Genomic DNA, 20891 nt, shown 5'->3' on the forward strand with positions numbered 1-20891 from the left:
CCAGAACCCTGAAACATATATACTTCTTAACACGAGCCTGGATCCACAGCACTACAAAGCAAGCAGTGCACAGGACCATGCTTGATGCCAGCTTCAGCTGGCAGGCCCACCAGTAAGTTTCCGAAAGAGACAGAAAGAAAGAACAAACTGTCTTCTGTAGTAGGAGTCTGCACAGAAAGGAGGAAAGTCTTAAAATAGCCTATTGCGGGTTTCCATTGGAAAGGAAGAGCTAGGATTTAAATAGCTTTGGGTGACTATCGCATACAGTATGACAAACATTGCCACCAAAATAACGGCTTATAATTAGAAGCAAGTGTAAATACTCTTAACAAACTTGATTATGAAATGTGTTATGTTTTCCTTAGAGCCACTATTTAAGACTTAGTTAATGCTTGGTTAGTGGTACTAGTGGTTCATTCATACAGAGCGGAAGTGTTTCTCACAGCTGGAAGTGGCATTTTGCCCAACTAATCCTAATTGGTTGCTACTATAAGCAAGCTGCAAACTAAGCAGCACATCTTGCTGTCAGGCACCACAGGAAAGGCAAGCTTTCAGAAAGAAAAAGACCCCCAACAAAATGTATGAAACAGGATTTAGCTTGTGCTTTAAAAACCACACTACACAGGGACCATCTCCTTTCAATGTATTGTTAGTGTGACAGGTTGTGCTACTGCAGCATCCTATTGCCACTCACCCTCCCAGCGGAAAGGCATGATGAGGACCATGTGTGAGGCATCAGTTGCAGTCATACAGCCAGAACTATCACTGGCTCCACTCAGTGGTGTTACTCCATTCTCATACAGGGCAAGACATTCCCCCTAGGTCCCATTGAGACTGAACTCCCTCTGCCTCTGTTAACAAAAAGTGTCTCACTGGGTGTCCTGGTCCTTCAGTTAGGTGCAGCACCCTGTGTGCTTACTCCATTTTTCCTTTAGTGAGGATCCCCAAGAACATTGGCTCCATCATTGCTATTTTGCTGAATTTGTAGAACTGCACCAAAACAGATGGCACTGATTCACTGCAGCAGTAATAAATACAGGGCACCAAGGACCCACTGACAAACTGCAAAACATCCCTCAGCTGCAGCTCAATAAGACACTGGCACAGGAACCCCGGGAGGAGCTGCTATCACTTTTAATTAAGCGTTGTTCCAAATAAGTACCTTCATTTATTAGCAGGTGTTTTACAGCTGCTAAAGAGAATATTTTGGTTCAGGCAAACATTTCAGAACTGTTTATGAGAGGTGCATTCACCATAAAGCAATAACCAAATGCATTAAAAGCAGCATGTGGCTCTGTATCCTGTGCCAAAGTGCATTGCCATGAGGTGCACAGGTTCCTCAGTACGCCAGCTCCCTTCCTCTCTCTTACCTGCAGCCCTGGGAAGCTTTTCTGACCAGCTCAGTGCTAATGCTGGGTCTCAGGTAGCTGCACTACAATGTCTGGTGATTTCAACTCCAAAAGATACTGGCAGATAACCACCTAGACAGGAGATGAAAAATCAAACCCACTGTGTAGTGGTGCAGGCTTCACAGATTGCTGCGTACACACGGGCAGCTCAATGCTTTGATTTTCTCCAGCTGTGGAGTAAAATGGACCTGATGTATGTAACCTTAAAGCCTGTGAAGCCTCAGTCATATAAGCAGCTCAAAGGTGGTGGATGAAATGGTGTCAAGTATCCTGCCACCACAAAGTGAGCAAATGCACAAGTATCACGCAGCACGTGTCCTCCCATGTTCTACCTCTTCCCCAGCCACTGCCTGGGACCCCTGTGTACCAAGTAGGGCTGTGTTTCAGTAGAAACAAAGGAAAGTGGCAATGAAAAAGGTACGGGTTTTTGTTTACAGCCAGGTTTTACCCACTTTTCCATTCCTAAGCACAGGTTACATGGAAAAGCTCGAGTTGCAAACACTTGGGAGAAGTACTTACTGGTCAAAGCAAGCCTATGTCTCACAACTAGCACTGCCACCACCCTAAAATGAAATCCAAATACTTCTGGGTGCAGATTCATTAGAAATCAGATGCTGCTTGTTTAGAACAACAAACATAGCTGCAAATCTAAGCCGTTGTCTCTCTCTGTACAATCAGATAACAGGAGATGGGAGGGAAGGTTAACAAAGCCGTTGTTTCAGTTACCCAAATGTGACTGAACTCCTGTGCCCACTCCCTGTCTGAGGGCAGGGGCTGCCAGTCCTATGTGCACACACACTTGTGGAAGATCATTTTTTTACGTACTTGCTGCAAAGAGGGTGGTGAGGCACTGGAATGGGTTGCCCAGGGAAGCTGTGAATGCTCCATCCCTGGCAGTGTTCAAGGCCAGGCTGGACAGAGCCTTGGGTGACATCGTCTAAGGGGCTGGAATTAGATGATAAGGTCCTTTCCAGCCTGAACCATTTTATGAGTCTATGATTCTATGTTCTGCTGCTCCTCCCATCCCAGCTGTGGGCATCATGTGCTGCAGTAGAGCCACCAGCCCCTGTGGCTGACGTTCTGTCCAAATCCTTGCCCATTTGTAGAAGCACCTCGGTCACGATCTCTGTGTGCTTACAGGCTAAAAACTACCAATGGGAGGTGAGCCCACAGCAGAGCCGGCCTTTACTGCATTAACCTCTGCCTCTGGGAGCAGGAAAATAGATCAGGCCTTCTATGATGAAAAGCCTTTTCCCCAGCACACTGCTTTTACTTACAGCCTCCTGTTCACTGATGTTTGCAAACTGCCTCACAGCCCTTTGCAGAAAGGCCGCAGGGAAGTCCGGGCACTTTCACAACAGTGTATTCCAAATGCCCATCGTCCAGTTTCCTCATACACTCCTGGCAGTTTTCCCTGCCAGATGAGATGAATCTGGCACAGGAGAAATAAACAAGCACAGCAAAGGAGAAAGCTATTTTCAGTTCTGCTACTCCAAGGACTGCTGCAAAGTTTTCTACCATGTTACACAGTGAGGTTCTGTGAGCCAGAGAACTCTTCCCACTTGCTCGTATTTAACATATGAAAAACTCCTGCTTCCTGTGAATGGGGTTTTTTAGACTGAGGGGACTTGAGCACTGGAAGCAGGAGGCAGTAGCAGAGTCTCTGGAAAGCCTTGGCAATGCTTGTCAACTCATCTTCACCTCATTTCAGCTCTACAGGGCTATTTCAGACTCATCCTGAAATGAAGGCTTGAAGGCTCCTTAACCCCTTACCTAGGAAGATCCTGAGGGTTTTCATTTCCCTAGAGAAATCTATCAGCTTTTTCCACTGTCAGGCACTCCATTAGCACATGTGTGCAGATAATACACCACTTACCTGAGGCAGCCAGCAACAGCAAAGTAGATGTTCCTGTATCTTTAAGCATCCCATTCCATGCAGGAATGTGCCAGGAGCCTGCATGTTTGAGCAGACCTATGTCCTTCTCCTCCGTCTTTGTCCTGGGTGTGAATCCAGTCAATTGTTTGGGGGGAAAGAAAAAAAGACCTTCCTGGAAAAACGATTCTAGAAACATGTTTTTACAATACAGAAACTGCTGCTGCTTCAGCAGCACACCAATACAACCCCAGTCTCCTTATCCTACTCTTCCCTCCCTGCCTTGCTTTACATAGACCTCATTGCCCAGGTGATGGCACTGATGAGGCCTCCTAGCACACAGGGATGCTCTCGGAGCCTTTGCCCCTGGACAAGGTGCAGCTGGTGAGAGGTCCTAAAGCACCGAATGGTTCTTCCCTGGAGCACTCCTCTCTGTGCTGTTCACACATCCTCCTCCCTCCTTCCTCCAGGCAAACGTGCACAACACAGTGTGAATGAGTCTGTAGCTTTCCACAGGACCACGAGCAGGCACCACAAGCATCTGGCACCCACAGGAGAAATACCTTGTGCTTACCTGGTATAAACGATCTTTTTGGGTGATGAGGGGTTGAACACCTACAGCTGCATTCCCAGCAGCGCAATGCTCAGCTGAGGTGACCAGGGCAGACACCAGCGAGGCCGTGCTGAGAAAGGCCAAGAGCACCAAACACCGAGTACAAGCCCCTGCATCTGCAGGACACGCTTCAGGCTCTGGAGGGGCTGCGTGCAGAGTTACTGTGTACCCTGCAGCAGTGCTGCCGGCGCAGGAGCCCCGGCTGTGCTGAGCCTCCTGTCACTCTGGGGACATTTCCCCAGGCCGTGGGCTGTTTCTTGTGAAATGTTCAGCTCCTCTCTGACACGAAGGAGGTTTTCAAAGCCCTCAGAGTCAAGATGTGTCTGTGTTCCCTTGTTTGAACACACTGGAGAGCAAAACCCAGCATCTTCATTACTGCCCGTTCGGCTGTCGCAGCACGGGTGCAGCGAGCCTTTGCCCTGCATGGCCGAGGGGAAAGGAATCAGAGGGGAAAGTACTTGACACAGGTCCCAAACTGGCGAGCTCGAGTGGCCATGCAGTGGTGTGCAGGTTTCACTCACTTTTCTTCCTGATGTTGGCTGCTCGGGTACACGTCTGGGAAGCGCTGGTGGGGCCCATTTTCCCGCAGCCCAGCAGTTAGCGATGTCCTGATCAAACAACCCGATGTGTTTCTCCGGCCTTTTCCTGCACTGTCAGAGTGGATGATGAAGGATGGTGCCTCTCAGACTGTTTGACACACAGAAAGTGCCAGTTACCCGGCGCCAGGGTCTGGCATCTCCCTTTTGCAGATAGTCCCAAGCCCCAGGGTTTCCAGAAGTGACATTTTCAATGCCCTTGTAACTTTACAGCAACACCTAAAGGAACAGGCACGTGTGACTCCTGAACCAGAGGCTTGTTTGCAAGGAAAGGTCTCAAGTAAACTTCTCACTGTGCTAGTGGAATTGTGACCCAATTTTGTTTGAGAAAGACTCTTTGCAACACAGCAGGGCAAAACACTGATGTCAACAGTATTATAGGGAATCATCATACACACTTTCTGAAGGTCTCAGTGTAGGTATGCAGCCCTCCCGTCCCTCAAATGCTGGGTATTTGTGACAGCTGGATAATGAAAACAAATACTTCTATTCCTTTCTCCTTACCAGTTTGCATTTCAGTAGCAGTAAAAATGCAACAGATGCTCCATGCGGGCTCCGCATCCTGCTTTGGGACAGCCAACTCCCACCCAAGCCTCCTATCTCAGACCAGCCCTCCTGCCATCCTCTTGGGTTTACAGGTTCATACTCCACACTTCTGGAAATAAACACCTTCCCGGTGCACGGACCTAGGTCTTCCCCAAACCTTAATACTCTGGGATGACTCCAAACCTGAGGCACTGTTGTGAGACGGATGCACAACGCAGGGGCTGTGCCACTGTCTCTAGCCATGTCAAGAGCTAACCTGCAGCTTCACCTTTGAAAAGATGGGTAAAAAGCATTAGGGAATGAGGCAAGGAAGCAGCAAGTAGGAGACAGCACAGGGAGACACCACCACCTCCCCATCCCTCCGCTAACCTGAGGTTTCAGGCCAGCTCTGTGTGGGAGGAGCGGAGGCAGGAGGAGGAAGAGGGAAATGCCAACAAGGAGCAAAGTTCAGCTGGCCTGCAGGATGTTACTGTGCCAAAGGCAAGAAGAGCAGGGAAATTCACAACTTGGGAATGGTCACAGTCAAATTGCGGTAGAAGAAGCAAAGGGCTGGGCACACCGATTACACCCTGCCACAGCCAAGTGCTAACCCATCTATATTTCGTAAGTGATCAGTCACCATCACTTCCTTGTCACGTAAACTCATCCCATTTGATCCTACACCTCATGACAGGTCCACACGCACTTTGAGTGCAAGTTTCCCATCAGTCTCACAGGAGGACGGGAGATTTCTGAGGCCGGGGAGCGGGGGGGAGGCAAGAAAGTGATTTTCTGCGGGTTTCCTCCCTCAGAAATCCTGTTCCCAGCCCCTGAGCCCACCCCACGGTCGCTCACAGAGCCCTGCTTCATCAGGCACCCTCGGTTTGGGGCACAGCTGGCTGCCTGCTTTGCTTTGAACCTGCCTCTGATTGGTGGTGAGGGACCAGATCCCACCAGAGGAAGTGCAATTGTAACCTCTGTCACAAAGGTGCAGGAGGCTGGAGGGAGGAAAGCGGCAGCAGCAGCAGTTACTGCCTGGGTATGTCTCTCCGATTCTGAACCCGGTTCCCTTTTCTACCAGGAAGAACCACCCTGCCAGGACTTAGCAAGATGCGGGTGCTTCAGCTTCGCTGCAATGCCCTGGCCTCCAGAGCCAGACACACGACCCAGATGAATCTTTGGCTCACTGTCCTGTGCAATGTGTTTTATTTATAGAAAAGCGTATAAAATGCAGCTAAGGCAGCTTCAACAAGCTAAACCCAAGGATTTCTCTCTTTCTTTTGACACCTGCATGTGGCTCTTGAATACATTGTAAAGATTTCACGTCCATACACATTCATGCAAGAAGAAAACTATGCTGCAGAAACCTACTTATTTTACACAGAAAATGACTGGTAACACTGTGAATCACCACACTGAGCTGGAAGGATGCTCACTTCTGTGATCACAGGGCTAAGAGAACCCTGGCCCATTGCCTGGGCAGGAATATCAGCACCAAAGCACTTTCCTGCTGGTTGCTACATTAAGGAACTGCACCAAGAGAAAGCACTGTTTCTGAGGGGCGTGACTACCAGGAAATGGGGGGTCAAAGTGAATGTGCATCTTCAAAGCACTGCGATCATCCCCAATTCAAACTCAGTTCAGCCTTAGGAAGAGAAACTGGGATGCTGTCTGCACAGAGCAGCTCTGCGTGCTGTCCTCCAGCAGAGCCATCTCAAGGCAAGTTACAACAGACCCACAAGAAGAGCCACGTCCATTTTGTAACCTATAATTTTTAAATATAACATTTTATTGCTTAGATGGTTTGATACAGAACAAGTTTTACTTTTTATTTTGAGTTTGGAAGTACTGTACAACTGAATAAAAAGAGGAATAAAAGTACCAAAACAAATGTGTGATTCTCTGTTCATGTGGCATAAACCAGTCTTGTACACAATTCGTAGCAGCAGTTTAAGTTCCCTTTAGAAAAATATGAATTCTACACATTTATTACTGTTTCCTGCATGGGATGAAATCACTAGGATTAAACTTCCTTCGTGGAGAGAGAGAGAGAGAGGAGGGAGAAAGGAGACACACAGAGAGGAGAGAGAAGATGACGAATCATTCTGCAAATGGAATCAGACTGTCACGTAGCCTCGACAGTTGTTTCACAACAGCCTCAAACAAAGTTCTCTCTTTTTTTTTTGTCTTTTTCCTTTATTTATTTTATTTTTTTTGTATCTTTTTTTTTTTTTTGCTCTTTCACAGTCAAGTGCTCAATGTAGTGATTGAATCTCTCAATGTCAACGAGTCCATTGCAACTCAGGCAAAAGAATTTCAGAAGATCCTTTCTTTTTTTTTTTTTCTCGTTTCTTTTCTCTTTTTTGTTATTTGTAAAAGCCCTGAGAGAGGAAAAAAAAAAAAACCAAACAAAAAAACCAACACAAACCTCCCCCCCTCCCCCCAAATAAAAAGATTCAAACGAAAATCGTATAGAGACAAATTAGCTGAACATGCAAACTAAAGCCTACGATTCACCCATAGTTTAAACACATTATAAATTTCACAGTTTAATATTGGGGGAGGAGGGGAAACAAAAAAAAACCCCAACAACGGTTCTCAGTCAAACTCAACTAATAAAAATGTCAATAAAATGTGGCAAGACCTTATACTCTACTAGGATATAGATAAAGGCTAAATAAAGCTTTAAATCAATAGTGATTATTGCTAGCAGATGTCCCGGCAGGCTGCTGGGAATTAATTACTTGCTACATCGTTCTGCAGCATATAGTTTAGTAATGGCTTCTCCCCCACAGTATTGCGCAGTTTAGTGTGGAGAGTTGCAAAAAAACCCCAAAACAAAACAAAAAACAAACCCAAAACAAAAAATAGACAAAACAAAAAAAAAAAATACCCAAAATAATAATAATAATAATTATAATAGTAATAACAATTCAAGGGATGTGTGAACTGGTTTTAATTAAGTAGAATGCACCTGGGTAGAGTTTCAAATGAATCACTGGTTGTGATTGATTTATCTTTATGTGGCGTTAGCTTCGTTTCTGAACTGGTTCAAACATCCCTATTAAAAACAAGAACCAAAAATCAAAATGACAACAACAACAAAAAAATAGAAATCACATCATATACCTCAACCATTTGTTGTATTTTTTTTTTTTCTTATTCTATTTGCAAGAATATTACTCGAGAACGTTTCTCTTCCTTTGCATTCTGGACAGTGAGATTTCAGTCTCCAGAAATTTTCGGAGAATTCTTTAATATATAGTTATATATAGATATATATATATTATATAATATAGACTGGGTCCAAGGCCCACTTCCTCCATGTCTTGTGAGAGCAGGAAAAGCGATTCTGCAGGGGTGGGGGGGAAGGAGAGGGGGGTCACAGTGTGGGCTGGGCTGGGCTGGGGGTCTGCAGTGGTGGAATAGCACAGTGAGGCTCCGGCATGCTATTATGGCTCTGTCTGTCCCAGAGGTCATGACTGAAGGACAATTAACAAACAACAACAAGGACAACAACAACAAGACAACAAAAACAAATGCTGGGCACTCCTAGAAATGCACAGCTACAGTAGGATACATTTCACTCAACCCCTTCAATAGTGGTGGCCGGAGTGTCGCCTGTTGCCGGCAACAGGAGCCATAGGGAGAAGAACTTCCAGCTGCCAGCATTGAAGGGGTTAAATTATTGATATGAAATTTAGACACACACCTCAAGTCTTCAAGCATCAACCCCAAAATCTCAGGAAGAATTTATTTTTTATTAATTTATTTTATTTATTTTTTAACATGTCTTAAATCTGTAGTTTTATTACCAGTAGTATTTTCTTGCTCTAGAACATGACAGTAGCAAGATGACGGTAAGGCTCGCATTTCTCCCTGGCTTGCTTTCGGCTGGAAGACGGGATAACTTTGCTCTTTGAGTAACGCGCGCTGTCACCGGTGTGATGGCCACAAGACTAACCTCAGCACTCGCAGCGCCTTTCCCATGCACTTGGAGGGGCCTCCCCCTGACACACACGCACACATGCACGCACACGAGTGAGATGCTCCCCTGCCTGTACAGGTGTGCTGATACCTCGCAAACGGCCTCCGTTTGACTCTCTGGCCAGAGGAAGGGTCTCAGTTAAAGTACAGTAGAAGAGCTGCAACATAAGAAGAGGAGCTGGTGAAAGCGTCGAGTCAAAAACATTTCAAGAGGGGATCCAAGCGGCGCTATACGTCTGCGGGGGGGCAAATATTGCCCATTGGTTTCTGCTGACTGCAGAGACAAGCGAACTGATGGATTTATAAAATAACAATAAAATAATAATAATAATATACTGAAGCAAATCAAACATATATAACAGCGGGTGCATAATTTCCATAGGTTACGTTGCTATGTAACTCTTCTCTGCATACACGCTCAGTCCATGACGGCCAGAAAAAACCCCTAGGATTCAGAAGACCATTTCTAATGCTGAAAAGTGGAAACAAGCGTGAGGTTGAAATTTCATTGTGTTTCCTGCTTTTTGGCTTGAACCACTCTGAACACCTTCAGCTGCCACGTTGTTCAGGCCTGGAACAGGCTTAATGCTCCACCGTGTGGCAAATGCAAGAACATCTACTGAGAAAAAACGACAAATCAACACCTCGCCTGCATTTCCTCTGACTATTTCATATGAAATTCACATATTTTTTCTTCCAGTTATTGGCTGTGGTATCCAAGGGCCTCCCACCCCACTGCCCCCATTTCCAGCTCAGAGAACAAACACAGCGACTATCACAGATATACAAGAACAAGCTCACGCACACCAATACAAAAGGTAACATTAATGCTTAAATGAAAAAGGTCCTCTCCAAATAATTCATTAAAATATTAAAAAAAAAATCATTTTTGAAAAAAATCTATAATACCAAAAGATCTAATAAAGTAGTAAGGCACTCAAATCAGTATATACTGTAGTCTCTTGCATTATTATACTGAAAGGCATATGGCACCGCATCCAGTCTGCCATACTCTCCCCACAGCTGTAGGTCACTCTTCTGAAACAGGACTCCAAGGAAACCTTGCTCTGCTGGCTTCAGCTTGTGTGCCAGGACGGCTCCAACCTCTGAGCAAAGTCATTCAACCCCCAAGAGCTGAGGCGCACTGTCTGCAGAGGCAAGGATGTGATTCATGGGAGACTTCTTGTTGTGCATCTCCAGCAAGTCTTGGATGAAACCCGAGGGCCTCTCGAGCTCCGAGCTGCCCCGAGGCTCCTGGTCTTTTGCGGTCTGTTTCTGTGCGCTCTTGGTGGGCTCCACCAGGCAGGTGCCGGCTCCTCGCCCGCTCGGCCTCTCCTCTCTGCAGGGGGAGAGGCCCGGGACCGTGCCAGCCAGGGACTCTCTTCGGCTTCCCATGAGGGGTGATGTTTGGTCACCGATGCCCCCGGCAGAGTCGCACTCGTTTTCTGAGATGGGGTTGGCACCACTGTGGCTTGACTCGTTCTCGCTGTCTTCTCCACACCTTGACTGCGTCTCCTCCTTGTCGCTCTCCTTCCCATGGTTTCGGGTGGTTTTGACTTTCTGGTGTATGCGCTGGTGGCGAACCAGGCTGTGTTTCAGAGTGAAGGTCCGTTCACAGGTTTGACACTTGTAAGGTCTCTCCCCTAGAAGACAATTAGAATACAAAGTCAGAACTAAGGTCACAAACACATCTCCCTCTTGTTTCAAGTAGCATGGACACTCCTTGCTTTGGAAATTCAGTACCTATATCAAACATGGATGTTTGCCTTTATGCAGACTTTTTGCTTCTGTACTAGCGAACTAGCTGATGGCACGCAAGCAGGAGTACGGATAAATCCCCTCAGGCACAAATCAAAAATCAAAACTTGTAAGTGTCTTGAGACTTCTGCAAGCTTGGTATGGCGCTGCACTGCGGAGGGAGAAAGAACGCAGGCCCCAGGTGCATCCTGTCTAGTTCAGTCAGCAACTTTTCTGAAAGAAGTTTGCACTTTGTCCTATGGACCTCAAAAGCCTTTGTGAAAACAGCCCACCATGGGGTCTTCCTGTTGCAGGTCAGCCCTGATACACGCGGAGAGAGAGGACTGCACAGGTAACTGTGGTCCACAGCGCCTACAAACTGAACCAAACTCCCTCTCTCAAATGCTGACACATGGGCAAGGATCAAATGTGCAGATTAATCACCAACCTCAAGCTGTCAGGAACTACCTTTGCTACAACAGTCCCTCCTCTTTCTGTGAAGCAGAAGACAGTATCACCTCATTTCAGAATGGACTCAGAGTGGCTGAAGGACCTAGACTTACGATGGGTCACGGGAGGTGTCTGTTACAGGTGACCAAAATCTACTGTCCAAGTGAAAAATGCCTGCCTCGGGATGTTTTTACAGAGCTGCTGGTGTTGCCCAGCCCTCTGGTGCTACAGGACAGGAGTGAGTTGTGAAAGCCCCTGAAAAACTTCCTCATGCCCATTCCAGAAATGCCACTTGCAGGACAAAATTCTTCCTCTTATTTTGGACTCTTAAGCCACAGAGCAGCTGCAGGCATCCTCTGCTGTAACCAACTGATAGTTTGCTCTGCTCTCAGAGCAGCTTTTTACACCTGAGACGCTTGAATGCTTCCCTAAGCAGGAGCTCATCAAAAACAAAGCAACCACAGCCCTGGAGACAGAATTCCCCCAAGTCCCAACCAAGCACAGTGTCCCAAGGTAGTGCCTGCCCTGAAGAACCAAAGATCCCATCCTGACCCATCCTCTATTTCTGACTGTGCCTATTAAAGACTTGTCAGTGCTGCAGTTCCATCCAGACACCATCTTGTGCCTATGAGCACACGGAACGAGACACTTGCAGCTCATTTCTCACTCGTAATAATGCTTAGTGTCATTAAAAGATAAACCTGTGCAAGTAGGTCCTGCTGTGCCTGGGAAATGTTTCTCTTGGGTGCTTTGCTCAGGCAGCTGCTGTCAAGGGAGGGCACAGCTCCCCAGGAGCATTTTGGGCCAACAGCCTTTGCCCATCTAGCACTTGGCTATTGCTAAGGCAGCACCAGAGCACTCCACAAATGCTTGCTGGGAAGCAGCCGGCACTGGGAGAATGAGATGCTCCCAGCCTGACTGCCGTTCAGCAGGTGGGCAGAGCTTTCTTGTACACTTCGGCGTGTCCCAAACGCTCCTCTTCTGAGTAAAGTAATTCTGAAACCTTACAGTTATCTTTAAATACCCCACACATTAAACTCAAAGTATAAGCAACGTTACAACTTGATGGTATTTTATCAATATAGATGAACAAGTGGGACAGAGAGGAGAAGTATGGAGTGAAGATCATCTCAGTTGAACCCACAGTACGGAGGGAACCCACAGTATGGAGGGAAGATCCTCAGTTGAAAATGTATTGGCTATAGGTGGTATTTATGTTTATTAAATTTGAAAAAAGCACTGTCCCAGGTTCCTTTTCAATACCTATTCTATGTTAAAACATCCTTCAGTGTCAAATAAGGAAGAGAACCAAACAGGAAAAAAACACACTGACAAGGCCTACACAGCTCAGCATGCAATGAAAACAATTCAAACATACGGTATTTGTTTGAATTATCATTTGGGCACTCACCATTTGGACATAAAACTCAGTAGTTTATATACTGTCATCTTCCCAAAGGTTCTGAATTAGTATGAAAAATAGGCACAAGAGTGGGACTTGTCCTATATTCACATGTGGCTCAACACCAGAAGGGAACAGTATTTATGATTCAGAAGTGCAAAAAGTCTGGTTAAGGTACTACTCTTTGGTGTAGCTTACTAAACATCTCAGTCAACTACAGCACAAATATTTTGTTAATCACAAAGATGTCTTCAGCAGAGAGCACCTTCAAAAGCTACAAAATGTCAAACTGCACCAGTTTTCCCATGTCAGAGCAGCTTGCTGACAGTAATATGCATAATTAATAAGGATGCATTAATAAGGATGAATGATTAATTCACCTTTCAGCTGGCTCATGGCTTCACCTTATTTGCATGGCACTGCTGCAAACTGTGTATCACATAAAGCAACCTCACGTATTTTAACTGACGAGTCAAAGTCATCAGACAAGTGGTTTGCTACCTGTGTTCCACCTTCCCTGCCCAAGCCTGAAGAGCAGAGTGCCCACTGTTGCTTTGCCTTTCACTCAAGCAGCAGGTCATGCAGATGACCAGCACATTAACACATTGCCCATACCAGGCTTACATAATCAGACGAAACCAGACTCTCTCTCTCTCAACTTTCTCTCAGAGATGAAGCCTTATCATATACTGACAGGTTTCTCCACTGCTCATCAAAGTACTGGGAAGAGGTAGAGCCACATGCACATGAAAAGACGGGAGTCAGAAGCTGGGCAGAACAACTGCACAGGGATCTCCACACTGGCCCTCATCTCTAAATCCTGCAAGCAAGATGGGGAAAAACAGTTTGGGAACTGAAGATAAGGCAGTGGTGACAATTACCACTCCCCTTGACAGGCTGTGTATACAGCATGGGGCATTGGGGCAGACACCTTACAGATACCTGTGGGACTAAAAGCACTGTCTCCAACCTCAAGTGCTAGCAGCAGTCGTGCACCTACAGAGCAGACGCCACAGTCTGGTGGCAGACCTGCTTGTGATCTGTTCTGCCCTCAAGCCTCCTCTTACCTGTATGAGACCGCATATGTCGCGTCAGATCCTGCAGAGACCAGAAACGCTTGTTGCACACAGTACAGACTTTCTTTCTTTTGTCTGCTTTTGCAGTAATCTTAGCCCCATCAGTCTTTGGTTTTTTGTCATCACTGCTCTTCTCAGTGGACTTTCTCTCTGTGCCTTCCCCCTCAGAGATGCTTTCGCTCTCTTCATTTTCCTTTCCTGTTGCCTCATAGTCCACAGGAGACTCCACTACCTTCAAGTCCATCGGAGACTCTTCCTGCTCAATACCAGAGTCCTGCATCGAGGGAGCTCCTGCATTATCCTGAATGCCTTTGCTTTCATCCTCACTGCTCCTTTCATCCTTTCTGTCCTCACGAATGTGGACCTTTTTGTGACGGCCAAGAGTGCCAGCAAACTTGAAGGTTTTGCCACAAATGTCACAGGCATGTTTCCTTTCAGTCTGAGTACTGCTGCCTGCACTCTGGTCACTCTCTGCCAGCTTGAAGTCCATTAATTTGCTGGCAAAATTGAGGTCAAGACTTTTGTTACTTACAGAATCTTCCTCAGGGCCCTCTTCATATCCATCCGCTTTTATTTCGGCATCCTGTTCTGCTGGAGGGGAGTCAGCCTTTTGCTCCTTGGGGCCGCACTCACTCGCTGGTAGCTCTGTTATTTCCTCTGGCTGTTCCTTCTCGCAGGAGGTCAGGTCCAAGACTTCATTTCCTGTAGCTAGTGTCTCTGCATCAGACTGGCTGTCTGCAAGCAAACAGAGAGAAACTTTCAGTGGGATGCTCTCTGCTAATTCACAACTATCAGCAGTAAGGCTGCACAAAGACCCATGAGCATTGCTTCTGGTCAAGACTCACAACATCTGTTTCTCTTATCTGTGACCCAGGCCAGTAACTTAGAGCTGAGGAGAGATCAAACCCCAGAAGCCAATTAACCAGATGATTAAAAATCTGTAACAGAAGGCTTTCATTTCCAAAATACACTCACATTCTTGTCAGTTTCTTGAAGTAATTTTTAATATAATCACTTTAAACAGAGAATAAAAAATGTTGATACTCAAAATGTTGTTGAACTCAAAGTAGAGTTGAGGTCACTACTACTACAGATACACCATTCCAGAGGCACATGAATGTGTTATTTATAAACTCACATATGATAAATATTGACACAGATCAAAGTAATATGGATCCACATATTAATCAAAGTGATTTATAAGTAGCAGGAAATGCTTTTCAAATGGAACATAAAGGCCTCATGCAACCAACTGGTACAATTAAATGTTATAGGTTAGTGCAGACGATGACACAGGTCAGTTACAAAAGCAAAAGATGAAGAAGTTCATCCACATGTGGGCCTTTGACACACACCAATACATCACCTGGAACCAAAACCTAAAGCCAAGATGCAGTAACAGGCAGCACCCTTTGCTGTTTCAAGCAACAGCAAGAAAACAAAACACCTGAGATGTTCACCTTAATGACCTCCTCTGCTTCCTTAGCATTTTGTAGCATTAATGATTAATGTTGCTGAGGATATGTGTCCAAAAAATTAGAACAGACAAGGTGCTTCAGGAGAACAAAGGGCTGGAGCTGCACCCTTCCTGAGCTCCCTACAAACAGTTAAGTGTAAATAGGAAGTAAGCTGGAGTGGATCTGGAGGCCAAAGCTGACAATGATGCAACAGCATCTAAATGCATCTCCAGTGCCACTTCCCAGCAAATGTTCCAGGACACGAACTTTGCAAGCTGTATTTTCTACAAGTTGAAACTTTTCTTGCTTTAAGTCCTCCACCTCATTCTTGTTGACAGCATGCAGCTAAGGGAGCAACACAACCTACCCGGCATTTCAGCATTCATCTGCAAGCGCAATAGCTGGTGAGTAACTACAGGGATTTAGAAACTTTAGTAGAGCAGTTTAAGCTCTTCACCTGACACAGAACACCTTGTGCTTGCCTCCAAATTACCTAGATTTCCTATTGCAGGCTTTTTTCATAAGCAAGAAGTAATTACAGAAGGTAAGATAGTTCTCAGGCACTTGGTAGTTTGAATGCAGTCTTGCAACATGACTTGCATCGAGCCATCTCCTTGCACAAGTGATATAAATGGCCATTAAATAAAAGTCACAGCTTAGCGGCATTTCCGGTAATCATGAACAATCACTCAATAGAACAGAATCCTCAGTATCCTTTTTCCTGGGGAAGAAGTGCCTTGTCAAAAAAAATAATCTCACTTTTTAATCAAAACAGATCCGTTTACATAGACAGTGGATTACACAAAAGCTTTCCACAAAGTTCAGCACTCATCTAATTATCTGCCCATTAAAACATGCAACCGAGGCATAATCTGTGTATAATGCTGGAGAATTTGAGGATGTGGGCATCTGAAAACAAAGGTCACCTACAAGTGCCCTATGAATCTCCATGTGAATTCTGTGTTTTGGTTTGTTATCTCTTAGCTATAGTAAGGCCGAAAAAAGGATAAAAGAAAAAGCTATTACAAACAAAGAGTGGCCACTTCTAAAAACCAAGCTGAAACGCCAATGCATAATAATTAAGAGGAAGCACTGCTTCACAACCCCGAGAAACAGAAGCCAGGCATGTATGAGAAACCAGGCCCATGCATGGTTCTCCTCGTTACAAGCAGGTAGCTGGGTCTCACAGCTGCTGGCACAGGCAAGGGAGTGACCCCAGAGGCCAATCCCAGGCTATATCTATACAGGGGAGTTGTTTAAAATGAAAGCACAGCTATGAGCCTGCTGCCTTCCTCCACTCACTGTGTTTAGGGGCAGGATGAGCACATCTGGCTCTCACTGGCAGCACCTCAACTTTGCCCAAGAGTGGGGATGAAAGCATGGATTAATGGCAACTGATGTGACTTCCTGCTGCTGCTGGAAGGGTCCTTGTCCTTCCTTGGCTACCCACTCCCTAGCATTCACACAGGTTTTTTTTCACCAGAGCACAGGTTTCTGCTGGATCAAAGCAACCCCATAATCACCGCTCCCTTTAGGCTAAGGATAGAAGTGAAGGGAAACAACAGTTAAGAGGAGTGGAAGCCTCCCCAGCTGCCTTTGGTTGCTACCATCACCAAGACCTATCTGTGGGTCATACAGACAAAACCTAAGTAGCAAAGTGGCTCTGAGGCACAAAGACCTTGATGTGACACCAAAATAAAGCACCTAGAACAGCTCCTGTACCCCTGCCATCAGTGCTCATCCACAGTAAAGTGTGGGGGACCTCCTAACAGGCATGGGCCACCCCATCCCATCCCAACTGAGGTAAGAAAACACCTCCCCAACGGGATGTGTGTTAGGCCAAGGAAAGACTGCAAGCACACCACAGAGGAGGTCATTACGGAGCAGGGCAGAAAACTGTGTGAGCTCAGTTAGGATTGAGAAGAGTGAAGAGCGAAAGGAGACAGAGATGGAGACAGTTCTCCTTCTAGTGTACCCAGAGAGATGTTCTATAACTTTGTTGGCCAAATCGAAAACAGCAGATGCAGAATAAACTGTGTTTTCAACAGGAAGTATCAGGAGCAAAGTGAACAAGCGGAATATACACTGGTAGCACTCAAATAAGAGCAAGCCAAAACCACAATGTCTTTAAACTCTCAAATGCAGAAATCCTGACTTTTACATTCAACACGTGTATCATGTATGATTTTCTAATTTCCCCTTAATTTTCCATAACTTTTTCTTCTTCTGCTTCCAGTATTTAAGAAAATACACCATTTTTCTTATAGTACACTCATCCTTCAGTGAATCATACCTGAGCTCTATCTCCTTTCTTCCAATTCTCTCTGCCCTGGGCCCCAGCTGTTACTCTGTTCTTGTGTGGCTGGCCTGCAATTACATTTTCCTGTGCACCAAGGGATAGGTGGGATACGTTGTGCACAGGTAAGTTAGGCTGCCTTACTACAGATGAGGTTAATATCAAGAAAAGCAAACATGATGTTTGAACAACTTCACAAAGGGCAAAGACCACTTCAGACCCCTGGAACACAGATGCACGCAGGCTTTCTCTTCTGAAGCTGGCCTGCCATCCCTGAATGACCACATTCAAAGCTCAGGTAGCGACGCAGCCAGGAACGTGCTGACACATGTACGTGCTTGGGTGAGCGCTCTTCCTTCTTACCTGCACAAACCAGACCTGCTGTTTTCTCTGCCGAGTTTTACAGGCCCCTATGAAGCCTCATGCATACTGTAAGGTGGCAGCTCCTGACTAGCTGAGCTGCTCTGTGGTTACCCCAACCTGCGCGGTTGGTTTTGCAGCTGGTGAAGAAGCGAGTTGCTTTGCACAAGCCCCAGCTGTTTGGGATGCGTGAGAATCTGCCCAGTTCTGCTGCAGATGAACTGGAATATCAGCAGGGGAGCTGGGAAGGTGCGTGGGAAACATGACGTCATGTTTCGTCAAGGCAGCTGTGTCAGGTCTCGTGTGGGATTTCTCCTGTAGTGCAAGGGATGGCCGCACTGGCAGCCACTCCATCCATTCCAGCAGAAGTTAGGCTTGGCTACACTACTGTTTTTTCTCTGCTTACATGCCTATCTGCAGCAACGAAAACCTCACTGGCCATATGATTCCAGAAGGCTTGTATCTTACACAAAGAGGAGGATTCTAACTGAGCCTCCAGATCCGGGCAAACATTGCTCCAGCAAGGCCGAGCTCCTCTCAGAAGGGTAATTCCCATTTCCAGAATTTTGCTGATTTATAGTGCAGAGCAGTCACCTGCATCCAGGCGACGAGGAAGGCAGGGTGCATGGGAAAGGCCTGCCTTTCTTTCACCCCTTTCCCATCTTTCACTTACCAAAGTTGTAAAATGCTTTCCAGTCCATTTGTTATCCCACAGATACTTACACTCAGTGAGTCAAGAGGACAAGAGTGGAGAGGTCTGCTTGCCAAGGCTCCCACCACCACCACCTCTTCAGCAACCATGGGAGCAGAACACATTACCTTCTCACAGACAACCAGAGTTTGTGTCACTCCTCCGAAGAGAAGATCAGAGGGCGACACTATTTGATTATGCCATTTCTGACACCAGAGCCAAAGAACGTGGGCAAGGTAATGGCAAGAGAGGAGACAAGCAGGGAGGTAGGGAGGTACAGAGGAAGGCAACACAGAACAACCACCAGGAGCTCAGCTGCTGCCTCGTCAGCTCCTGGGAAAAAATGAACTTCTCAGGAGATATATTCATAAGCAAAACCTCAAGGCCTCCATCTGAGAATCCAGAAACTTTTCCACTTGCATGAAAGAAACCACTATATAGTTGTAGCCAAAATCATTTTTCCTTCAAACTCTGGAAAGAAAAGACTGTTCTGCTGAAGTTCAGGTTGCAGTTTTCAGCCAGCCTAGTTGGAAGAGTCCGCTTAATCTTTTATAGGTGTCAAGAAAGAAAAAGAGAAGTATAAATTGCTTTCTTGCAAACACAAACCGAATTAGCAAGAAATACACCAAATGTGGAAAGTTTCAGATAAAAGAGCAGATACAGATCAAGGTGGGGAGGTTGCTGGTTTGATTCTGTCTTCCTATGGTTTTCCTTTCTTCCTGGAACTGAGGTGGAATAGAGTAGAGCTTGAGATGGTAAGAAGTTATTAGAAAAAACAGTGTGTTATAACAGAAACTATTTTGTGATTAGAGCAAGTGTTTATTGACGAACGTTCCTGCATCCTGAGAGAAGTGCTAGAAAACCCATTACCTAAATAATGCTCAAAACTGGAGCAGACAGAGCACTGGAAATGGATGTTGTACAAGCAGTTGGCATTATCAGCCAGATGAGCCAACGATTTACTATTTGCCTACATTAACTGAAATAACCCCAGCCAATTTTGTATTTTACAACAGACATAGACACCACTAGGTGGTAGCAGTCCAGTAAATTTGGCATTTTTTGGACCCACTCACGCAATGCTGCTCCTACTTCCACCCGTGATCTGGAGAACATCTTTCCAACCTGTGGAGTCAACTTGAAAAACTTTGGGAGTTATCTTTGCCTATTTCTATTATAAAGAGTCTAAACATTAAAATTTAGCCATCCTTATCATATTACATGCACACACACAAATATTTTATTAGTTCACAGTTGAGGGAGCTTCAGTCATATCTGCATGCCTTTTGAAATGAAAATATTTGAGATAGAAAAGGACTATTTGCAGTAAATGGAACGGAATATATCTGAGGGGGAGACCTCATAACAGCCTTCCAGTATCTGAAGGGGGCCTACAAGGATGCTGGGGAGGGACTATTCATCAGGGACTGTAGTGACAGGACAAGGGGTAACGGGTTCAAACTTAAACAGGGGAAGTTTAGATTGGATATAAGGAAGAAATTCTTTACTGAGAGGGTGGTGAGGCACTGGAATGGGTTGCCCAGGGAGGTTGTGAATGCTCCATCCCTGGCAGTGTTCGAGACCAGGTTGGATGAGGCCTTGGGTGTCATGGTTTAGTGTGGGGTGTCCCTGCCCACGGCAGGGGGGTTGGAACTAGATGATCTTAAGGTCCTTTCCAACCCTAACTATTCTATGATTCTATTCTATGATTCTAAAATCAATCCTGGAGAAAAAACCACTTTTTGCCTTTGACACAAAGAATGACCAGCCAGTATCTTCAAGAGAGCACCTGAAGTCACTGACACAAAGAAAAAGTGCAGGACTAGCTCTGACTGCACCTACCAAGTGGAAAACTGCACTGATGATGAGGTGGAGGGCATGGGGAATGCTGGACTTTCACCTTATGGTGATTTCCACTGTTTAGCAGAAAGGCATTTTGATATAGAGCCAGCAATACAATCAGCAAGCTATATACCATCTTCTCGGTATCCTCCAAACAACAGCTGTAGCACTCAGGCCGACCCCCAGTGGGAAGCAACTCTTGCTTTACCCTGAGCTGTGGCTCTGGAGTGTCTGTTAAACTTTGTCTGACACTGAAAATGCAGTTTCAAGGCCTTTGGCCTCTAGGAAATACCCACAAATGTAGTTCAGAGGTACAAACAACTAGAGCAGTTTGGAAAAACAAAAAGTCTCTGCTTTACCCAGGGCTCACATGATTTCTGGAGGGCTCACAGAGTGGCAGATATCTAGAGCAAAGATGAATTCTGCTAAAATGCTAATTGTAAAATTCACTGCTGAGTATACTTACTTTGTCAATATTTGCCTAGTTAGCACAGAGCAGTTGTGTTCGACCCTCTCACATTAGGGGTAAGCCTCTTTAAGAAAGAGATCCTTCCTTAGCACAGTCTCTCTCTGTATT

The 20891-nt window shown here is 45.7% G+C and overlaps 1 protein-coding gene across 11 annotated transcripts in view; it reads right to left on the bottom strand.

Annotated features, from left to right (window-relative positions):
- Positions 1–6730: 6730 nt before the first annotated feature.
- RREB1 (ras responsive element binding protein 1) overlaps positions 6731–20891 on the bottom strand; it is a 124195-nt gene continuing 110034 nt past the window's right edge. For 10 of the 11 annotated variants that reach the window (XM_080639579.1, XM_080639575.1, XM_080639581.1 and 7 more), the window contains 2 exons: positions 13660–14403; positions 6731–10646 (listed from right to left, as the gene is read on the bottom strand). In XM_080639579.1, the coding sequence (XP_080495705.1) occupies positions 10120–10646; positions 13660–14403 (1271 nt within the window). In that variant the 3' untranslated portion in view covers positions 6731–10119. The remainder of the gene's footprint in view (positions 10647–13659; positions 14404–20891) is intronic. The other variant, XM_080639573.1, reaches the window with a different exon arrangement.

Source organism: Psittacula echo (assembly GCF_963264785.1).
Source record: "Psittacula echo genome assembly, chromosome: 2".
Taxonomy (NCBI): domain Eukaryota; kingdom Metazoa; phylum Chordata; class Aves; order Psittaciformes; family Psittacidae; genus Psittacula; species Psittacula echo.